At 39.6% G+C, this 23,277-nt stretch overlaps 1 protein-coding gene across 1 annotated transcript in view; it reads left to right on the top strand.

Annotated features, from left to right (window-relative positions):
• Nucleotides 1-23,277, top strand: part of ITGA9 (integrin subunit alpha 9) — a 207,864-nt gene that overhangs the window by 81,981 nt on the left and 102,606 nt on the right. Inside the window, exon 15 of the mRNA XM_019616789.2 lies at nt 14,073-14,228. Within this exon, the coding sequence (XP_019472334.2) occupies nt 14,073-14,228 (156 nt within the window). The remainder of the gene's footprint in view (nt 1-14,072; nt 14,229-23,277) is intronic.

Raw genomic sequence — 23,277 nt, 5'->3', positions numbered from 1 at the left:
GGGTCTAAAGTTGCCTTCAAGCTCTTGTTATTATTATTTTCACAATTTTGGATTATGGAGCTTTCAAGCTGTTAATCTGGATTAAAAAAAGGCAGTTGGTTACTTCCATTTATCCTTACAGAGCAAAGGAAAAGGGGCAGAACATTTTTAGAGGTTTTTCAACTCACATCAGTTCTTACTCAGAGGTGTTAAAGCACTTGTGGAATATTGCCCTGCTATTCCATGGGATCCATAATGGGAGTATCAGGACTTATGGGACAGCAGCTGTGCTGTTTGCCCTCGGGGTTTCTGGAATACTTTTCCTTTATGATTGTAGCCTCTTGAGAATAAAGTCGATGTATTAATGAAATAAATCCTAGCAATAATACTGGGACGTCATTTGATGATGGTTATGAAACTGTTCAGACACAGAAAGGGGAAATGTTTTCATGAAATGCTTATGCTTCTGAAAGGAGCAGGAAAATGCACTCATTTCATTAAGATTATTTTGTTCCTTTAATGCATTTGTAAATATGGAAAATGTCAAATAATGTTTATCGGAAGTCATCATGTTAAAATGGTCTGGAGAGTTAAGGATCCCAAGGACTGGCTGAAGAGCTCTCTGGCTCCATATTGTTAACTTTCCCTAATACATGAAATGTAAGGGAAATTCCAGTAAGCATTACAGGTTAAGGGTAGGAAAGCAGATCTGAAGTGATTTGGCATCACTGCACAGACAATATGATGGAAATGCCAACGTGTTGTGTGATTGTTCAAGAATTTTACAGGAAAAAAATGCTGTAAAAAAAAAAAAATAAAATAAAGAGATTGCTCAATGGAGTGAAAGAGTGGTAGGGGCTTGCAGTTGTTCTTAACGTTTTAGCCACTGTTATTTAGAAAAAAACAGTACAAAATCTGTAAATATAAAAATTAATAGTTGCACAGCAAGCTGATGGAAAAGCAGATGTCACTGTAGGGTTCGGTTGTTACTTCTGACATTCTTCAGGGAAAGCTTAGTATCTATCAATACAGTAATTAAGTGTCTGAAAACAAATACAAAATGACTTCCAGACCTTGCATATAAAAAAACCCACAGTCGTTTAAAGGGAAGAACAGGGAATATTTTTATGAAGTGCTTCAAATGAGCTCCTAAGTTGTGTGACTTCAAGGCTAGGCTGGATGTGGCTCTGGGCAGCCTGGTCTGGTGGTTGGCAACCCTGCACATAGCAGGGGGTTGGAACTGGATGAGCATTGTGGTCCTTTTCAACACAGGCCATTCCAGGATTCTATGGTTCTATGACTTGATCCAAATGTATTTCAGTATAGTGAGGTCATATATCCATACATCCACCTATGGAGGTGGAAGAGGCTTGTTATCTGGAGCAGGGTCTCTGTAAGTAATTTCAGAGGCATAGCAGACCAATAATTAACATGGCTTTTCAGTGTAATGGTTGGCAAAAAGGAGTCATGAGTTATTTGGGCGTGCATAGGGAATAGTAACTTGAGGTGATTCTTATTCCATAAAGAACATTGTTTAGGCCAGTGTGTTCACTGACAAGCTGCTTCCATCTAAAGGAGGTTGAAAGGAACTATAAAATGGCCTTCAGGCATCAAAGGGAAGGCTTCGCTTAGAAATTTGAAATGGTCACAGCATTTATTTTAAGGAAGACCAAGAGATACTTAAGAAGGTATTTGTGAACAGTAAAGAGGTCTTGAATCTAGCAGAGAAGTGTGACAAAAATCTGTGACTGAAAGGTGATGCCACATACACGTTTAGAAGCCACACCTTGGGTTTGCTATAGGACTAAACTATATGCATTTCTGGAAAATACACTGAACAAATGGATTAATGTAATGGACGGTTAATGAATGAAATGTAATATCTGGAGTAAACAAGCAGGCAGACTAAATAATGCAGTCTGTTACTACCTCTTGGGATCATTTATTTTTGCAAAAAGAAGAATTTCAAGGAGCATCATTAGTATCCCAGTGTTTGTTTTTAAGGATTTCCTGTTGATAAAGCATGGACAAATTATAACAGAGCAGTATCAGTTCCTGTGAGCTGGATTTTTGAAGCAGTACCAAAGTGGATAAATGAACAAAATCCCATAGCCAGTAAGACTGGAGGAAAAAAAAATATATATATATATATTTATGTAGTTTGTGTCTGAGACTGAAGATACAATTTCTTAACAAGTAATGTGAAAATAAAGATAAGGTGAAAATATTATAATTTAACAGTATCAGTGGGTATATATTCAACACATTCACAGCATAGTCCTTTGAATATGGTGCTGGTAAACATCCAAGCCTAGGCAAAGCTACGCAAAGTGAGCTGGTGCTTGAGCAGGCTGTTTTGGGGAGTCTGATGTGTACTTCTGACCTGTGACTATGCCATGAAAGACGGTCTCAAATTAGACCACTGAAGCTTCCTACACAGATATTTCCTTGTTTTTTCTTCAGCTATGAGTAAACATGTGCAGGTTGCTATTTGTTGTTTTCAGGATTTGTTACGAGCTGCTTGTAGGATCAGAAAGCACTGCCATCCTATTCAGTGGCTTTGTTTTCCTTCTCCTATCCCTTTCCCTTTGTTCTTTCCAAGCTCTGTGTCACAGTTATGATGCACTTGCAGCTCCCTCCAAGTGCTCCCTGACCTCTGTAGCTGCTCCTTGTGCTGTCTGAAGTTTTTCCTCTGACACATTCACCGTTCTCCAGTCTGCTCTTACTTTAGCCATGTGGTCCAGCCAATTTGGAAATGAGCAAACCCTGGAAAAATACATTCCAAAGGATCACACAGTTAGAAGATGAAAAGAAGGCTTCACCCCTTAAAATGCAACAGCCTGTTTTAACCTAATTTCACAGCTATGTCAAGTTATTTCTTGCTGTTGGTGCTTTCAAGTCCAGTGCTGCTGAGCATGCTGCCTTCAAAAGCAGCTTTGCTGTCCTTGGAATCCTATTTTTGGTTGTCTGATAAAGGCAACATTTAATCACACGTAATCTCGTGACTCAGCCTAACAGACTGAACACAACAAAAAACAGCTCTTGAGGTGAGCTTGGTTGGCTTTGCATCCATTAGGTAAGAGGAAGCTGCTTCATAGAAGAATAAAGTGGACAGATCAAGCTTATTTTACAGATCTACAACACGAGATAATATCTACTGCAAATAAGCTTGTTTATCTGTGGATTTTTGTTATAATTTTTTCATCCTGAAAACCAGAAAAAGCCAATCTACAACCTGCCAACCCCCTTTACCTCCAGTACTGTCTTGTTTATCTCGCTGCTTCAGACCTCTTCCCATGGATATGTGTGTACGAGCTGGCATCCTTCACAGGTAGGTCAGGGCTAACTGCTCTTTCCCAGCTCCCCTGGCATCTATTCCTTTGCACCACACCATAGCATATTCCAGTTATCACGAGAGTACTGCTGTTAGAATGAGAACTGTATAAAATAACCAAAAGCAGGCAAATGTCAGCTACAGATGTGTAAAGTGGCAATACATTAACTTAATCATCTCTGCTCTAAAATCCTTTTAGAGTCCACATAATATCACAGTTCTGAAGGACCTTTATTTTTTTCATGGAGAATACTCCATGAATATGCCTTCAGCTTCAGAGCTCTCAGCTTTTATCTGGAGAAGTGTATGATTAGCTCTTATTTGTGGAAACATTGACCTTGTTTATGTTTAAAGCCTGCGGAATTCAAAGGGAAAGTTGTGTTTTTCCTTGGTTGCCCTGAGAAACATTCATTCATCCCACACTCATCCCAGCTAACAATCATCCTTTGTCACCCTACAACATCCCTGGTTCATCTCCCAGCCCCAGGCGGCCATATCCTCGTGTGTGGGGCGGATTGCAAGGCTGCTGGAGCTGCAAAAGAAAGGGAAGAGCCTCGCTTTTGCTGCAGCAAATGGCGAGTTTTCCATCTGGTCACAATTTCAACGTGCTAAATGTGCTGAAATGCCAGTGAGATTCCTTGTACGTGTTTTTCTTCTAGTTTTGTGTTGTGAGCACAGCCTGGGAAACTGAAGAGGGGGTTGTTAGCAGAGCCGTGTCCGAATGATGAGAGGGGAAGAGGACAGGAAGGGAAGAGGACAGGAGGAAAGCGATGGGGGAGGAGGCGACACAGCAGAGTGTTTCTGAGGTGGTTGTCAGTAAGCTGAGATTTAGGTATGTGCAGAATGGGAGAGCTGGCAGCTAATGAAATACCCTTGGAGTCATCCATAACGCTTGTGCTACGTAATGGATAAGTTTCCTTCAGCTCATCCGTATTACTTGATTAATAACGGTACTTCCTAGTAATTAATAATTGGGATAATGACATTACTTTACAGAAGGATGAATGGGAATTTGTCATCCTTAGAGGTTTCACAGTTTCCAGCACAATACAGACTCCTCACTCTCTTCAGAAATTGCTGCACTCGTGTAAGGAAGATGTAGCACAGCTTTGGCTTCCATTTGATACTGCAAGGTGCTTTTATGTCTTCTGCAATATTTCTGTTGTATGCTCTTGTCTAGTTGAACAGCGCATTTAAACTGGGCGATTAGTTTTCTTATTCAGTTCTATCCTATGCTTAAATGTTTGCATTTGTAAAAACCACATTGAAATAATGAAATTCATTTTTATTGAAAAAGTAATTCATTAGCGATGTTAAGATACAGTGAGAAACTGATTAATTTCTTTCTCATTCCCATTTATACATGCACAAATGCTTTAATAATAACTGAACAAGTTATCTTTTACTTACCCATACTTATCTAATTGACCTGAACTGTTCCAATCATCAGTTTCTTTAATTTTTTTTTAAATTTTACTCTCTTAAATTTTCTGTTTTTTTTCAGAATGAAAGTACTTAGATAAATACATAGATTTCCTTGACAATTTATGGGAAAAGATATCCCCAGATGAAAATGAAAAAACATTGGTGGGTTTTGGTTTGGAACAACTAAAGAATTTAAGTTTATAATTGCAAGCTTATTATAGAGTCATTCTATTAAAAGCGGAAATAGCAGGACTACATAAAACAATCTTCTGTTGTGATGCACTCAAGATTCAGGTTTTAAATATGATCTGAAACATTTTAAACTGGTTAGAAGGAAATTCTGCTTTGTGTTTGTGGGTTTTCTGTTTTTTATTTTATTTCAAAGCTTGTTTTAATGCATAGTAACTCCATGTGGATGGCAGCATGAAGAGTCTTCATAACCACTAAGACAGTAAATCTTCTGTAGCTGATTTCATACTTCTGTGTGAAAATTGAGGCCAGAAACTGTACATGGTCATAGGGCCATATTACAGAATCATAGTAAGGCTTGGACTGGAAAGGACCTTAAAGGCCATCCAGTTCCTACCCCCCTGCCATGGGTAGGGACACCTCCCATTAGATCAGGTTGTCCAGGGCTGCATCCAACCTGGATTTTTACACATCCAGGGATGGAGCATCCACACCTTCTCTGGGCCTGAGCCTGATGCCTCACCACTCTCATAGGGAAGAATTTCTTCCTTATACGTAATGTAAGCCTCCCCTCTTTTAATTTAAATTTTTTGACCTTTGTCCTAACACTGCACTCCTGGATAAAGACTGCACTCCAGTCTTTTCTGTAGACTCTTCTAGGTTATCTGCAGCGAGGTATCCTAGAAACTTCTCCAGGCTAAACAGCCCAGCTCTCTCTTCTTTTTTTAGATAGGAGAGGTACTCCAGCCTTCTGATCATCCTCATGGCCCTGGTCATATCAAAGGAGTCAATCAGTTACAAATATTTATATAGAATGTATGAAGGCTGCCTCCAAAAAGAATCCCTACTATTTTATTACATCGGCCCACCTTGTCAGAGGCAGATGCAGTATGGTGGTAGGGGTTGACCCTTTCCACCAGTGTTCCATTGCATTTTGTTGCTGTATGACAGATGGCAACAGAGGGACAGTCTGAGAAACTGGCATCTGAATGGAAGTGCATCTGAAGAAAAGGTGTGGAACTGAATTCCTCTATGAGGAAGAAATTTACATTTACACTTGCTGAACAGTTATGGAGACCAAACAGTGGGTGGATAGTGAAGCAGTGGGTGGTGCCCTTCAGCAGTGGCAACAGTGATGTGAAAGAGAAGCCATGTTCTGGGTGGCCAGATCTCTATGAACTCAGCAAGCCAGCTTTTTTTCATTGCTGGGCAAAAATGCATAGCTCATAGTGGTGACTGTGTTGAAAAATAGTGTTTTGTAGCTAAGAATTTGCTCTATCAGGTAGTGTTACTGTGCTCTTTGTCATAGTTCCTGTGGAACTAAGTAGGAGGCATTACTTTCAGAACGACCAGATATGTATATATCAGTATATGTGTTTATGTAAAAGCAACTATGTGTATACATATGTATATTTGTAAAAACACTTGTGTGTGATTATGTATGAACCTATGCTGTGTAAGTGTGTAAGTGCATAGAAATGCATAGCACACATTCGTGCTATTAGCAGCAGTCCATTTCCTCAGGATTTGCAAAGCATGATATAATGCTCCTGGAGATCTCCTGCCCTAGATTTCAGTTGTTTACATTTTTAAATTCATGTGGCAAAGTATACAATCATAGTACTTTTTTTCTTTTACCCAGATTGATTTTAAATCCTGCTCTCAAGAGATCTATACTAATAAATAATACCTCTTCCATTTAATAGCGTAAGACTAGATTAGATCACATTTCCTCTCAGGCCTTTGTGGAGCTATCTATTCTCCTGTGATTGAAAGAAAGATTCATATTTTTGTGTGTAAAATATCTCTAGATTTTTTAAAGTAAATTATTCTCCTCTCAATAGTATGTCTTCTTACGCACTCAGCCTCTCACTCTGATTCAGGCAGGTTGAGAATGAGTCTTGCATTTATTGCAAGACTTCCAAGGACCTTTTCTATCAGATCTTCTCAATTAAAATACTGTCAGCAAAATGTTGGTGATAACCTTCTTTCATCTCTGTCTTCTGCAGAAGATTATTCTGCTTCCTTCCAATCCTGACAGAATGCTACTAATTTGTTCCTTTCGCTGTTTTCTGTTGAATACTGGGCTTATGTAGAACACTTCTTTGTCTCATACATGTGTTTCTTATAAAGCCATTGATGAAATGCTTTTTGACACAGCAGTGTTGAAAGGATCATAGCAACACAGTGTTAGGCCTTCAAATCTAGTCAGCTTTAAATGAAGTGTTCATTAAAACATTTGTTCCACTGCTGTTGTGATTTTTGATAGTCAGACAAATTTTCTGTCACTTCTAGCAGATACTCAGTCACTCAGACCATTTGAGATACCAGGATTGCAGTTGAGCCCAAAGATGTTTGACTTATTTGCATTGAGGTACTTCCTAGTGTCTTGCTAGACATTAGGGACATACTGTATGAGATAAAAAGTACCCTAAGACCCACATCCCAGAAGGTGTATAGAACCTCAATCTGTTTGCACAAACCTCTTAGATCATTTATCCCATTGAGAAGGTGTAGGTACCTGCAAATGAGAACAGGATTTTAGAGTCAGACATTTAGTGGGGTGGTCATTGGGAAAAGTGGAGGAATGTGTCTTGTATCCTAGCTCTTCCTACAGCTCTGAAGTCTCTGAAGTCTTTTACAGAGATTTGGGAGGAGCCTTTTGATGATTCCTAAGAGGCAGTGATTTAGTAGAGGTGCTTCTTCCTTTTCTTTAAAAAAAATCTAGGAAAAAAAATCCACCTGGAGAGTGAGGTAACAAGGGAGCTTCATACAGAGATCTCCATGCTTAGCTTGTGCATCCATCAGTGTTGGAGGGATATCTTGCATAAAGAGAAACAGGTAGGTGGATTAACTCAGACTGTGGAACTGATGTATTTTAAGACAGTGTTAGAGGAAATCTCTAACTAATCAATATTTTATCTAAGCTAGGTTTAGATAAAATATTGTATCAGCAGAATATGAAATGTAGTAAATCCAGTGGAAAAGACAAGTGACTGGTAGGGTTACATATGTGCAAGAGGAGTGTGGGTTTAATTATTGTCGCAGTTCGGGGTATAATTCCCTACCGAATACGAGGGTATCAATATTTTCAGAAAGCGTAACACAAATGCTTTAATTGTTACACCTGTTATTCTTTCTTGTATTCTTTTTGTGAACTGAATACCTCAGCTTAGATGAGCAGTGAGCTCATCAGTTCTCAGACGTTTTTTCCAATTGTTAGTATGCCAGATAGCCAGGCATATGTTACAGACGTCTAGCTTTTTGCCTGGTACAGCCATTTCTATATTTTCTAGTTTACTCTCTTTCAATCTTCAATCAATCAATCAATAAGAAAGTGATCCTTAGAGATAGAAATGGATATTTAAACAAACAAACATACAAAAACCCATCCTGGAAGTGTTAGACCCAATAAAAGCAGCAACATTCAACTTTATAAATGAGACATGGGAAAACGAAGCTATTTGAATCTATATGGTCATAATGTGTTTTAGTATTGAACTGGAAAATCGAAGCCAGGGCTCAGTAATACATTATATTGTATTCGGGTCACATATGAGTACTCTTCCTACTGATTACCTGAAAGGATTATCAGCAATATATTATTGTTAAGTCTCTGTAACCTTTGACATGGAATGTTTGCAGCACTGATCTCAGTCTCTCTCATGCTGACATCATTAATACCTTTATCATCCCTGGCTGATAGCAGGAAGCCAGATGTGCAGAGACACACTTTAACTCAGAGTGAGCCTGTATCCAGCTGGGGTTTGGACTTGCAGCTCAGCCCCTGCCATCTCAAGGTGTCCTTTCCATGCATGCAGGCTGCTTGACGCCTGATGTTTGTTTAGCATCAGATCCCTTCAAGATTTGCTTTTTCCTCCCTTACATTTTTCCCATTATCAGGGTTTGAGAAGGGTTGCTGGCCTGATTGAAACAATTGTGTGCTAGACTAACACAGCTGGGAAGAGGACAGAAGGAGGATTCCCATTCTTTCCAGCAGTAAATAATGCTCAAGTGTGTGACGCCCTGCAAGTCCTTTGCTCCTTTTTGCTGCTCTGAATTTTGGGATTCTTCAGAAGCCTTGTAATGTTTGAAGTTTAGCAACAAAGACAGTCTGCCTACTTTTTGAGTTATAGCTGTCACAAGATCTTAAAAGAAGACAGAAGCATGGATTATTGAAGCGTTAGGCCTCTAATTGTCTTCATATGCTATTAATTTCACAAAATTTCACCAGTGATGTTGTAAATGAGCTTTTACCAACCAAGTAATCTTCTAGTTCTGTCTCATCTCTGAAACAGACTTGGCAGTTGTGATTTTCATCCTTTAACTACAGTAATGTCTAAAATATAGTCTATGTGTGCATGTTGTGCACAGAGTGGAAACTAGATCTCTTCAAGATTACTTTCACATGACCATTTTCTGTCTGGCTTTGCAATGGGGAGGTATAAATGCTAAAATTACACCAATCTGAAACAAATTATTTCAAGTCCTAGAATGTCTTTATCAAAGTAAATGCGGGAAGGCTCTCCTGAGAACAGAGGTGGGTTTTGTGATGCACAGGATTAGTAACAGGTTGAGAATAGAAACTTGGCTCATGCACTAGAAATTGGTAACCTGAGGGGTCTAAACTTGGTCATAGTTTAGATTGCGAGGAACAGGATGAGCAAGTTACTCCTCATTCATTTTCAGGTACAAGAATGAGACTTATGCATTCATTTGTCTGGAATGAATGGAAGCCTGTCTTCCAGTTTAAAGCCTGTTTGTCTACTATTTTTATTGTATTGCACAGCTCCAAAGTCTTGTCTCCTATATGACTCACAACTTAGAGAGGGAGGCTGAGATAATAGGAGAAAGTAATTCATTTGGAAGTCACGCACTATAATCTTGACTGATTCATGACCCATTGTGTATAGTTATTAAGATCTACAGCTGATATTTCATATGATAAATTGTGAAAGTAGTGGCCTTTACTTCCAAAGACTGGTGGGGGTTTGAGTCATTTTTAAAATCACTGAGCAGGGAACAGTTTGTCCCTTGGCACTGAGTTGAGGACATACGTGTTAGTGACCTGTGACTTGATTGAAGTGTTATTAGCCATCATGCTAATGCTAGCCCAGCCATTAGCATGATGGCTTTGTATACTTTATGGCATTAATATGTTATCTACTAAATTAGGTTTTTCAAATTTATTTTGTATGTTTTAAGCCTTTAAAAATGCTTACAGTTTACTAGTAGTGCTTGTTTAAAACTTGAATGTGTTTAGAGTATAATGTTCAAGTTGAGTATTTTAAAAGACACATTCTCAAATTTGTTCTTAGTCACTAAGCTAAATAAAGCTTAATTCTCAGAATTCTGAAAAAGCTGTACCGATTTAACTGAAAGCTCTGAAATTTTACATGGGTTGATGTCCTCAAGATCATGTCAGAGTAGAAAAAAGGCCTGATAGGACATAACTTTCCCAAGAAGAATAAGAAGTGAAGCTCTCAAAAAACGTAAACCAGGATAAGTCAAGGGCAACCACAGAAACCATCCTACTGACTACATGTATTTTTTCATTCAACACTGTTGAAAATGACTTCATTCTCACTTAATGTTTTGCTGCTGTAAAAGGGCCATGTTTCAACCTTTCATCCTGCAGGACTCTTGCGGTAGCTTGTAAAGATTATTTACATCTCAATTTGTTCTTCAGCCCATTGGCCATAATTAAAAATGGAATTTGGCACTCTCCAGAGCCCCTGCTGGAGACTTTCACCTTGTAGGAGAAAAGGGGATTAGATGTGATGATTTACTGGGCTCGTGCGTAGTCCCCTGACTGTACTGTGGCATTGAGCCTAAAGAAAGCTGAAACAGTATCCAGTCTTCTCTGGCAGCTGCTCACACCAGGAGAAGAGCAGATCCCCCATAACAAAGCCCCGTCCTGTTCCATCCAAATTTTCCTGACTTTCTGATGTGTGTGGGCTCTTGGTAGCACAAAGTTAAGGTTGGAGAAGATGGCCTTTAGGAGGCTGGAATCTGTGCCTGTGTTTGTGTTGTCACTACGTGTCTTATTCTGTGCCCACAAAATGTGCAGAAAGTAATTTCCTACAGTCATCATGCTCCGCTGTAGGGAGGGAGTCAGAAATGCTGTTCAGGATCAAAACTGTGACATCTGATAGTTGCACTGTGATTCTTTTTCAGATTTTTCAGACTTGTTACTAAAGCCAGACAGAAATGCAGTCAGAAATCTGGCAGCGGCTGGTTTGCTTGGTTGCTTTTTTCTCCCCTGCTAAGCCAGAAGAGAAAATGAAGAAGCTGTGGCCAGCTTCTAGCATAGCAATTAAAAAAAAAAAAAGTGTATTTATTCGGGGTGGTGAGATGGCAAGCCTGCTCTTTGATAGGGTGAGTGCTCAGGACCACGGGGTCTTTTGCATTTTCTGTATGCAGCTTACTGCTTTTGTAGAGGCTCTTGAGTGTTCCTTTCTTAGGGTCACATCCTCACTTGGTAATAGCGAGGAAGCACCCTGATTAAAAAAAAACAGCAGTTCATACCTAAACACCTTTTTCATCACCTCAGGGTGATGTCATGCAACCTCAGAGGGAAAGGTAGAGCATCTAGAGGAAGGAATAGAGCCTTCCAAAGGAAGGCTGGCTAGGACCGTTTGCATTGCAGGAAGTTACACTGGAGAGGACAGTTTGCTGAGAGAGGAAAATAACAACACCCTAGAGAAATGGCTTTGTGAGAACAGGAAAGCTACATGGCATAGCTGATGGCTTGCAGAAAACCCACCTTCAGGCCCCTGATCCAATTCAAGCACAGTGAAAAAACTTGCAGCATTTCAGTGACATCTAGTTATTTGTTGCTGTTAGTCATTGAACAGTTGTTACATGGCTGCTTCTGTTGATAATATGAACTCCTTGAGTAGCGTTCTAGTTTTGATGTGCTCCAGGCAGCTTTGCTGCTAAAAAAAGCTGTGCTGTCCATGTGCTGTGACTTGCCAGGGATACTTCCTCATGATGCAGAAATGTCATTAACCTTCAACACTTTCTCAGCGTAGTGAAAAAGCGTAAATATATGTAAAAGCTGCTTGGAGAAATTACACCCCGTGGCAAATCCACTCAAGTAGGGCTTTTTCAATAGAAAAAGCAAGTAATACTTCCCTTGATTAGAAGAATTTTTCAGTTTATCTCGAAACTGTTTGTCATTGCATCTTCTACCTTTTAGAAATCAGAAACACCTGAAGGTGATACACGGGCAGCACCACCTGATCTGACTGCTGGAAGTAGCACATTTGGGTAGGCTGGATGAGGAAGAAAAAGAATGTATTTCCAGCTTAAAATAATGCTTCTCCAGATTGTGTTTGGGCAAATATTCAGTGTTCTCATTTTGTACTAGCTTCCCAGACGGTCTGTGGTGTACCTGTGAGACAGAAGTGTCTGCGTCTGTCTTCATGTTTTAAGATTGTGAGCAGAAGAAACTGAACATGTGGCACAATTAGTAACTGGGCAGCATTCATACTTTCATCCTTAATTAAAGACAAGTGTGGTGAAGGAATATCCGCACATGTAATTAATCTAGCTGCTGGAAGTCACAATTTCAGCACTAAAATGAAAAGGAAAGAGACACCAGCAAACAGTATGGGCACGCTCCTGCGTTCATTGAAGTCAATGGGAAACTTGTCTTTTGACTTCAAAGGGGATTGGACTGAGCCCTCCAAGGTCATATTAAAACACTTAGGAGTCATAAGCGCTTACTGTTGCCATAAAGCAGTACCAGAGCCAGAAAAAAAACTGTAGGTGGATTTTAATTCCACCCACTGCATACACTTTCAGTTGTTGTTCGCAGGCATAGTTGAGTGCAAACTGTTGGATTAGGCGGTGATCTGCCTGATGGTTTGTTGTTTCACTGCTGCCTCATGGTATGCTTTTAGCGGTCTTATTTTTGAGTATATACAATCTCCTTGTATGCTGATACATTTCTCACTGAAGTTATTGCATGTGATTTTCTGTGAGAGCAAAGCTAGTAGCTTATGTGAGTTTTAGCATTGCTATCTCTGTGTTCCAACTCCTGCCCCAGGGTGGGATCGTGGAAGGGGCTGAAAAAATGAATGTCCCATCCCCTGGTGCAATACAAAGTCTAGTTGAGTGCTGGTCCATTTGAAGATCTGTTGTCTTTGGTTATCTTCTTATCTTCTCAGTTTCTTCTCCATTGTATTCACACACATTTTTTTAAGTAGATAAAATTCAAGAGGGATGTTTGCTTGGGAAAAGTAGGATGTCTGCCACTTCTATTTTCTGGTAAATTGGATTTTGGAAGTCAAGACTAAAAAGAACACAATGAGCATTTTTTCCTCTCACAGAAGACAGGCTTCAGGCTTCACTTGTGATAATAAATGGTATGAGTTTTGTGGCTTGGGCTCAAGCAACAAGAGAAGGCAATTAATAATAATAATAAAGATTCATCCTATCAAACAAATAATGCAGCACTATTTAGTACATCTGACATTAAGCCTTCAATATAGTGCATAAAATAAAGTTTTTCTATTTTTTTAATTAAGTGTTACTGCTCTTAGGGTGGTGGGTGCTATGAGTTTTGCTTTCGGAACAGTGCTGGAAGGTGGCTTTCCTTGCCCCTGCATGTCTGTAGCCTTGCTTTTACAGCCACATTGGTAACTTTACCCATTCAGTCATTTAATTGATAATAATAATTTTAAAAAATGCAACACTCGAGATGGAGTTTGGACTTTTTTTTTTTTTTTTAAGTGGGTGGAACACACTGGAAGTGACCCAAATCAAAGCCTAGAATTTAGAAACCCCAGAGGAAATACACTCTTTGCTTCAAATTTTGCAGTCCTAATGGAAAATATTTGGGTTTTAATTAGAAAGATTTGGTTTACAGGTGTGGAAAATGTGCCAAGGACTTCAGTGAAACCAAGAGTGCTAAAAGAATAACTCACTTCTTGTTAACTGTTTTTTGATCTGACTTCTTTTGCTGTGACAAAAGTTTTTTTCCTGTTCAGCAGTAAGAAGACCAAAGGGAATATAGAGGCCTGCTTCATGTCTGCAGCGTTGAAAACAAATTATGCTTTAATTGTGCTTGTAACTGTGGTGTATAAATATCTGCCTGCCTTTATGTAACGGTAGTATCTCTGTTTGTTTCCTTTTACAGAGGAGAGTCAAAGATGTCATATCTCCAATTGTATTTGAAGCTTCATACAGCCTTGGGGAACATGTAATAGAAAAAGGAAAAGAGGACAAGGAGCTACCTCCTCTGAAGCCCGTTCTCCGTTGGAAGAAAGGACAGAAGATTGCACAAAGGAATCAGGTCAGGTTTGGATTATTTTATTTCCTTGTGGCTCACTCATTTTGAACTGGCAACAGAAGTGGATGTAAAAAGTGTCTGCAAAGCTTAGAGTTATTTGTGCATGGTATTATCCTTATTGTCACTGATATTAGTGTCTCTGAGAGGCAGTAAAGAAGACTGGCAGGGTTGGGCAGCAAAAGAGAAGGTCACTTGCTAGTTTCAAAGTGTTTGTACTGGACAGAAAAAGACTGAATGAGGGAAAGGAGGAAAAGTCCTGCTCCTCCTAGCTCTTCCCTTTCTGAGGGAGGTTCTCATGACAGACTTGATCCAGCTTTTCTTTCAGGTTAAAGCTTAGTCTTGGAGGGACAGAACTGAGTTCAGGAGGGGATGCAGGGACTTGTACCTCTGCTAGAGGGAAGAGTGATGAGTGAAACGAAGAGAACTTTGCCTGGCCCACGGCCTTCATTTATTGAGGGCTTCTCGCATTCAGCAGTGTGGCAGGGGAAATCCCTTCTGCTGTTGTAATTATAGAAAATGCCTTGCTGAAGTAGAATGTTTCTTTTTGAGAGAAAGTGAAGTATAGGCTCAGCATTGTATATATAGGATCCTATTTTATTCCTGCATTTTCAGGAAACCCCTTCTTCACTATTTTTGCTCAGAACAAGAGAATTCCTTTGGTTTTCAAGCACTTGTCACTTAGAGAATAGGGATCCTGTATGGTCCCTAAGGAAATGAAGTGTACGTGGCTGGGCTGCCTATCTGTTTGACACGGCCTCACTAGTATCTTTGGAAAATACTGATTTTGAGAGGTTTTTTTACAAGGGTCATCAAGATAGTTCTTACAAAGGTACTAAACATTAGGGTTAATGAAAGCAGGCAATAACATTAAGAAAAAAGGCTGCTGGTGATCTTTTGAAAGACTCCAGTTTGAGTGTGGTTGGTCATTGTAGGTGCCAAGGAAGGAACCTGCAAGACAGTGCCACTTCCTGCTGCACTGACACTGGAGCATCCAGCCATGAGGCCACAAGCTCTGAATGGAAGTATGGCTTCTGTGGCTTGCAGCATTGATTTGAAGAATCACTTCAGGCTGAAAAGGACCCTTGGAGGTCCAGTCCCTTGATCAAAGCAGATCCAACTTAAAAGTTAGATCAACTGTCTTGAAGTTGCATCCAGTCATGTTTGATTTCCAAAGCAACAGAGTTACAAGCTGGCATTGCTTGTGAAATGGAAACCATTTCTTCTTTAAACACCGAAAAGCCCGTCTGGAGTTAAAGACAGTGGATTATTAAGTCTGTTTTTTAACCAGATAAGTGATGCTAGCATCATTATCTGTAGCACTGCTTTCTGATGCTGCTTGTAAGTATATTTTGTTGTTCTGAAATCCACAGATCCCTGAATACTACTCAAAGAGCAACTAAAATGCTTGCAGAAGTTTGCTTTGCCATTTGCGCAGGTGTTTGGAATTGTTTTTTTGCTATAACCCTTTTACTCAGAGAAAAGAGTATTTAAGAATGTTTTATAAGTGAATGAATGAAGATGAAATATTATAATTACTTATTTTTATAAAGAAGGATGGTGTTGCTCTTAAATATCTAGATGTTGCGTTGTTGCAAACATACAATGGGAATTTCTAAAGAACTTTGGAATCAGAACAGTGTGATGAAAACTTGGATGTTATATAAACTAAACTGCTTGGATGCTTTCCTACAAAGTTTAAACTCCAAAGACCACATCTTACCCTACAGGCATACTCTCTGATCAATATTAAAATACCTAAATGCTGAGATTATACAGCAGAAACAAAAATATGTTGGGAATTTCCCTGGCTTGTTTTCTTGTATAATTTGGGTGAGAGAGAGCCAGTTTAACAGTGCTTTTTCATTTGCTTTCCAGATGTTGTTCACTGAGCTTAGTAAGAAAAGGACTTGGACATGGGGTGTGCCTTTGAGTGCACTTTCAGCTAAGGAAGTGGGCAGAACTTCAGATTAATTGTGGCAGTCATGGTGAGAAAGCCTTGACTGAGTAGCCTCGAGGCACTGACAGGCTCCTCAAAAACCAATTTCATGGAAAAATCAAGACTTAGTGTTCTCTTTTAGAACTTTTTTTCATCTTGCAAGCAGAAATTGTTTTTCAAGGGGAAGAGGAATAGTAGGAACAAAACTTTACATAACAAAGGATTTACGTTTTCAATGAAAACAGGGGTTTTAGTAAGACCTTACAGTTTGGAAATCCAACTTGAAAGGTCTAGTGGACACCGTTTTCAGTGTTTCAGTGCCCTCTAAATACTGGGTCTGGTTGGCATTAAGATGAGTACTGAGCAAGAGAAGTGGAGGTACCACTTTTTGCTTTAGCAAACAGCAGCATTTCAGAAGGGCGGAGAGATGGATAAGTACAGTTTTACTTCTAGTACTGAAGTCTTTCTGTGTAGCTACTGGAGTGTGTTTTTTGGAGGTTCTAGACCCTGTATATCCAGTAATTAGTGGTGTTCTGAAATCTAAAATGCTCTAGCTATTGCTTCAGTGTACCAAAGGTACTGTTAGAGGTTGACACTTGGCTAATAATCTCGGGTGGCTAATTTCTGTGAATGGAAGCAGTGCACAGATGGTGAAATGAAAGGGAGCTGTGGAGAGAGGGTGAGCCTTCCATTTGTCAAGATCCTACTTCAGCTCTGTTTGACCTATTTGAAAAGCCAGTCACGCAAATGATCAACTAGATATGAACTAAAGCGATGTCAAAGCTAAAATGATCACTTTCACTGGAATCTCAGTTTGTTTTTTATGACCCAGATGTTCCCTGTATGTGTGCATGGCTTCCCACAAGGAGAGAACAGCCTTGTGGCTCGCAAGCAAGGAGGCAGGAAAGCTACCAAGTGGCCCCTTGATGTGAGAGTTAAAGATTATATCGAGCATACAAAGTTTTTTGTGGCACTTTGCTTCCAGTGCATTAAGGAGTCAGCCTGGAAACAGAGTTCATGGACGTGCACCAGAGGGATGGTGTATCCTTTCCCGATGACATAATCACTAAAGAGGATTATGCTGGATATTCGTTCTTTAAATCAGTATTACTTTGTATGTAAGAAAAAAGTTTAGTCTTGGACAAAAGAGCAAAACAGAGTTAAGTACTTGCAGTAAATGAGTGCATTGATGTGGAGTTTTCATTCAAAATTCATTTACTTATTGATCACATTTATTTTAAGAGAGCAACTTTAACTGTAAGACAGACAACAAAAAAAAAAAAAAGGAAAAGTTTGTATGTAAAAATGAGCTTATTATTGACTGGTCATTGAAGGGAGTTTCCTTCTGTTCCTAAAACTACTGGCCTCGAAGCAATCAAAATACGATTAACAATTGGAACTCCTAGTTGGTGAGAGGAAAAGGATCTTAATGGAAATTTCCTAATAAACATTATGCAGTTGTGAGGCTTTATTCATTGTCCAGTTTTGTAAGCAAAGAGGCTCTAACACTACAAAATGAAGTAATAATGTAGTTAAAATGGCCTGAGGCACTCTGTGGCCTGGGATACAACAACAGCTTCCTCACTAACTTATTTTCTTGGTTCTTGTATATGCTTACCAGAAACTGTGGTTGCTATAGCTTAGTGTAATAGTCCGTGGTAGCAAAAACAAATCCTTGGGGTTATGTGTACAGGTCTATTGATAGATGGCTCGGCAACTTTTGTATAATTGTTAGGTGGAGACCAATTATGTGAAGAGGATGACAGCTTTCCAAGTTGTAAGAGGCTAGGAAGCTTTTGTTCAAACTGAAAATCTCTGATGGGTCAAGAATGGGTGGAGAAACAAAGCTTTTACTTTGTGTGTGTGAAATGAACTTTAATAAAACTTCCCACCCCGAGGATGACTTTCCATTAGCTTTCTCATTGCTTCCCAAATGCAGTTGCTACCTCTGTCCACTGGAAAAAAATAATAAATCTTCCTACTTCAGGGAAATTAATGTGTATTTAGAACTTGGTTTGGCTTAGTTCATTGTAAGTGGTTTGTACTACAGCATTTATTTTTGTATACCCACTGTATAAATACATGTCAACCAGGAAAGAGGGAGCTCTCCTGCCAAATACAGTGGGGATTTATTCTCTAGTATCCAGTAATGTATCTTAGAGTTTAAAACGTGGTATGCTAGAACTCGGTCTGTTTTGAATACTGTAATAAAATCACCTGCTGTTATGTGGATGGAGGCACCATTTTGTTATAGGAAAATATTCGCAGTAGGTTTAATTGCGTCAGTGTCTTCAGGCTTTCGGGAATGGTCTGTCATAAAACTGCTTATAAGTTAGAAGAGAAAATGTTTAGGACATTCTGTTCCCAGCTATGTCAGACTTGCAGTGAGAGTCTGGGTATAGTGCAGTATCTCTGGGTGTCTGTGCAGCTGCTCGTCGCTGGGATAAACTTCACCTTTTTAAAGCAAAGTGCTATTTTTGGAAATATTTGTCTTTGAGCAGCTAACTTAAAGCTGACGAAGTAGTTACACGTAGATTAGTGTACTTGACAGGTATGAGAAAATTTAGAAGGATTTTGGTGAAGCTGAATTATGAACTCCTTTAGTAATTTTGACTTGCTGCATAAATGTTGTTTTTTCTTATTTGTAAGACATCCCCCCACTCCCAGCATCTCATTCTGAGCACAAAGCAACAATGGATCTACACAGACTGAAATGTGGTGTGGTCCAGGTTTGTCAGTGGTACCTTCTCCAAAGCAGAGATGCCCGTGTGCTTGGATCAGGCTTCATCTCTCCCAGCAAACTGGGCTGTTTCTGGTGTGTTTCTCAATGCAGGAATGACATCTCCGTCCTGCTTGGCTGCTGGAATGGCTTCCATGTCGGCTACCACAAACCTTCCCAGGCATGGCTCAGGAGCTTGGGTGCTTCAAGGGCATTTTCCTGTCTTGGAGGCCAGGACAGTCTAAATTACTGGTACACTGAAGCCTCAGTGGCTTAGCATATCTGTCAGGGTGAATGGAAAGAGCGGAGACTGTTTTACACCTGGGCACACAGGAGGTCTTCAGGAGACTGCGGGGTCAGCCAAATTGCTGTGCTCCAGATGAAGCTTTTTGGCACTAAACTCCCTTTCCTCCTTGGGCTTCCAAATTCTCTTTTGTCTTTATTCTTGCAGTCTGTGCCACCCTTACTGCTTAATCACCATTGTTCTTCCATCAATTGAGGTGGTTTTGCTAAAAGTGCTGATTCCTGCTCCTTCCTATGCCTTCCCTTTATTAGTGTCTGTCTTTTGCTCTGACCAAATTTGTCTCGAATCAGTTCTGAACTGGCAGGGATTGGGTGCTGTTCGTGCCAGGACATCTGGGAAGGATGGTGGGAAGGACCCACCCCAAGCATGTACTGGATTAAGCTGAGTATTGCATTTGCCTGCTCTCTTTTGTTGAATGGTGATAATGAGGAAAGATTTATAAGTCTGGAAGAAATTCAGTACTGAGTGAGAACAGCAGGTGTCCAGATGTATTTTTGTACCTCTGATGTAGTATTGTTAATTACCAAACTTGCTGAAGTAAGAATTAGTGGAAATTGACATCTCTGATGGTACCCATGTTTCTATAATCTTGTTCTTGAGCAATGACAGGCTTGGCCAGTAATGGTCCAACTTGTTTATATTGCTGTTTGAAAGTACAGGCAAAACAGTGTAATGCATGGGCCGTAGCCTAGATCTCATGGGCTTCCTAAAGAACAGCAGCCAATATCACATGCACGTGTGTGTGACACCTTCATATGTAAGCTGGCTGTATGTGCCAGAGGGAGTCACACTACAAGGTGATCTTGTCTGAGATCTGAGCACAAGAATTATCTGATTTAGCTTATAGATTCTCCAAATACATAGACAAGGAAGTGAGGGATGATCACATGAACTGAAATTCCTATGGGGTAATTTCTGCAGTTCCCTGGAACAGCATACATTTCATTTCCATACCACTCTGTGGATGGGGAATTGTAAGTGGAAGAGATGGAGATCTTCCACTTATGTGTGGAACTGTTAAAAAAAAAAATCATCATAATATACTTGAAAAGACACAAAGGTGATTAGTCTTCATTAGCTCTTTTCATATTCATAGCACTTAGATGACAGATCAGTAGAACTTGGAATACCCAACATCTGGAGAACAGTTAATACAGTAGTATTAATTCTTTCAGTTCAGAATACCTCAGTGCCACAGAATTGCTGGCAGTTTAGAGCAGCATTCATAAAAACAAAACCACTGAAGGGCAGGTGGATTATAGAAGACGACTCCCCCATATCCTTGGGAGTGTAAGTGAGCTGAAAGTAGACAAAATTGCTTATCTGATCATTTTAAAACACTTTTTTTTTCAAGCTATCATCAGTTACCACTTTTTTGTTGTATTTTTATTTATTTTATGTTTTCAATTATTCCATTGCATCATCAGCAATATTTTTAATTCATATATTAAAATGTTAAGAGTATAGGAGCATACTTGATAGTGGAAATAAGGAGACTTTGGAATAGAAAATGTTCTCATTAAAAAACCCTCCTGAGATGATATAATTGAATTATTCTGCAGTCATTGAAAATAAATGGAAGATTATTTAGGATGAGTCAGGAAATATATTGAGAAATGTGCTACAGAAGTCCATCCTATAATGGTATTGGGAGATGGAACAATTAACCCAATAAGTCTTTCTCATCTATTGTTCTATGGATTTATAAGGTCTGAAATCCTGTGAAATGAGAACACTTTTTGGCTGATTTGAACTGTTAATAATTTCGAAAAAGAAAAAAATTGCCTCAGCCTGAAAAATGAGTGAGTCAGACTAGAAATCTAATACAGCTCCAAAAGGCTGGGAATGTATTTCTATTGCCACCAACTGTAATTCTTCACCCCAGGAGAATCCGAGAACAAAAAATGGCATTATTAAATTCACTCACTGCTGTGAGGAATAGCTAATACATAGGTTCATTAATACATGCTTGTGTTTGACAGCTAACAGGTTTCATGCCTGATCTTTTCTGAACAGCTGATTCAATTTGGGAGTAATTGCAAGTAATAACACTTGAGTGTTCTCTCTCCTTTTTATCTTAGTGCTCTAGCTCGGTTTTCAACACTTAGTGAAAGGTGTAAATAGCAGGATACAGCTGGAATAGGGGAGAAATTATTGTATCTGGCCTTAGATGGCTTTACAAACGTCAGTCACAAGTTGGGAGCCTTAGGCCTGGAGTCCTCTGCTCTGCAGAGTGGATGAATTTCCCTGTCACCTTCCTCAGCTGCAGAGGTTCCACTTGTGTTGTGCATCCCTGTTGATATAATAAAATGGTTATTATCAGTCAGTTTCTGCTTTCTGATACTAATGCATTAGAAGTGAGCTAGGAAACTCCGCATACACTTCATCAGAGCACACCTTCCCACCGAGAAAACAGATGCTCACCTCCATCCAGTGCCCCACACAGTACCAGCACGACTCTGGTTTTGTGGTAGGATTCTTCTATATGCTTACAGCTCCCCTCATACTCCTGCCTTTGCCCTGTGATTCTTTTGCCACTCGTTACAGGCATTGGGCATATTTTTTTTTAGCCTGCACTGCTGATGAAATCCTAGAGAGCTTTTCAGAGTATTAATCACTTTTCTACTGAGAATTTAAATCAGCTTGTTTGCACTTGGCTTAGCAGGATATTTGAGTGGATCATTTCCACGAGTAGTATACTAAAGCATAAGATGTCTAAGAAGAACCAGTAACTATTTTTTTATTTGAGGTCAATAGATACATAGATAATAGCTCTATTTTTCAGGCAGCTGGAAAATGGAAAGACAAAATAAAGCTCTGAAGTCAGGCTTCTGTATCTGTGTAAGCACATTCATATCCCAAGTCAGAGATTTGTAAAGCCGTAACATAGGAAGTAGTTCCTGGAGAAAGCAGAGAGATCTGCTTACTGATCAGTACTTTTGAAAATCAAATCACACTACCTGCTCCTTAAATAAGTAAATTCATCACTTAACATGCTAATAGCCATTGCATTAGGATGTAAAAAATTATTAACCTAACAAGCCCTCTCATTCTCCATCCCTTAGGTAGCAGAGCTTTTATGTTACTGATGTGATTTAGTTGTTAAGTCATCCCTATACATAACCTGAGTTATCCTGAAGTATGTGGCACGGGTCATGCAGTTAAAGGGGTTGATCCTCAAGTTCCTGAAGGCCAATTCTGCCACGTTGTAAGGGATGCACTACAAACTTTTTGTGGACTGATTTGTGATGAAGCAGTTAAAGACCTAATCTAGAGTGAATTCTGTTATCTAAACTGTAAATCGTCATACCTTCAAAACTTCTTTTGAAAATCTCATTTCTCCCCCTTCTCATCAAGTGTTTTTCACCAGTCACTTTCCCTCATCTCTGAAAGGCTGCAACGCCTACAGAATACAATACTGGCAGCCTCTCAGAGTCTGATTGCATGTTTTGACTGAGACTTGAAATTTTCACATGCTTCCCTAAATTTTGGGGGGTTGAATGTCTTGAAATACTTTTTTCTCTGCCTATTGGACAACTCCCAGTACTTTCTGTGGGCCAAAGCACCATAAACACAGTTTTTTTTTTCACTTTCCTGTGTCCTGTTCTCTTCTCTGCTCCCAAAAACTTAAGTTTAGATAGCCATTTAAAGAATCTGAAGGAATTTAGCAAGTCAGGTTTGAAACCCCACGTCACGTTCCTCTGAGCAGAGCTCTCACCACTGGGCTGAAATTGGGCTCCTTTTCATTTGTTTTCCTATTGTCATTCCTCATCAGTCCAGCATCAGCAATAAGGAGGGTATCTTCCTGGCAGCTTTGTGCTTAAGGATGTTTGGGATGTAGGACTATGGATTCATCCTATTATTTTGTGGGGCTAAAGACTGTAGATTTGGCCTGGCCCCTGGACCACAAGAAGTAGCATTTAATCCACCACCTCTCTTCAAGGGGCAGACTGGACATGAAGATACCTGTTGTGAGGCTCTGAATGCCTGTCTACACACATCTTCTTTCCTGTCAGTTTGCTCTAGGTCTCTCCTTACTGTCCATTTATTATGTATATATGTCTGTATTTGCATATAAAAAGTATGTTTTAAT

This window comes from Meleagris gallopavo, chromosome 6, assembly GCF_000146605.3.
Source record: "Meleagris gallopavo isolate NT-WF06-2002-E0010 breed Aviagen turkey brand Nicholas breeding stock chromosome 6, Turkey_5.1, whole genome shotgun sequence".
Taxonomy (NCBI): domain Eukaryota; kingdom Metazoa; phylum Chordata; class Aves; order Galliformes; family Phasianidae; genus Meleagris; species Meleagris gallopavo.
The sequence above is the reverse complement of the archived record's forward strand: the minus strand, read 5'-3'. Positions and strand labels throughout refer to the sequence as shown.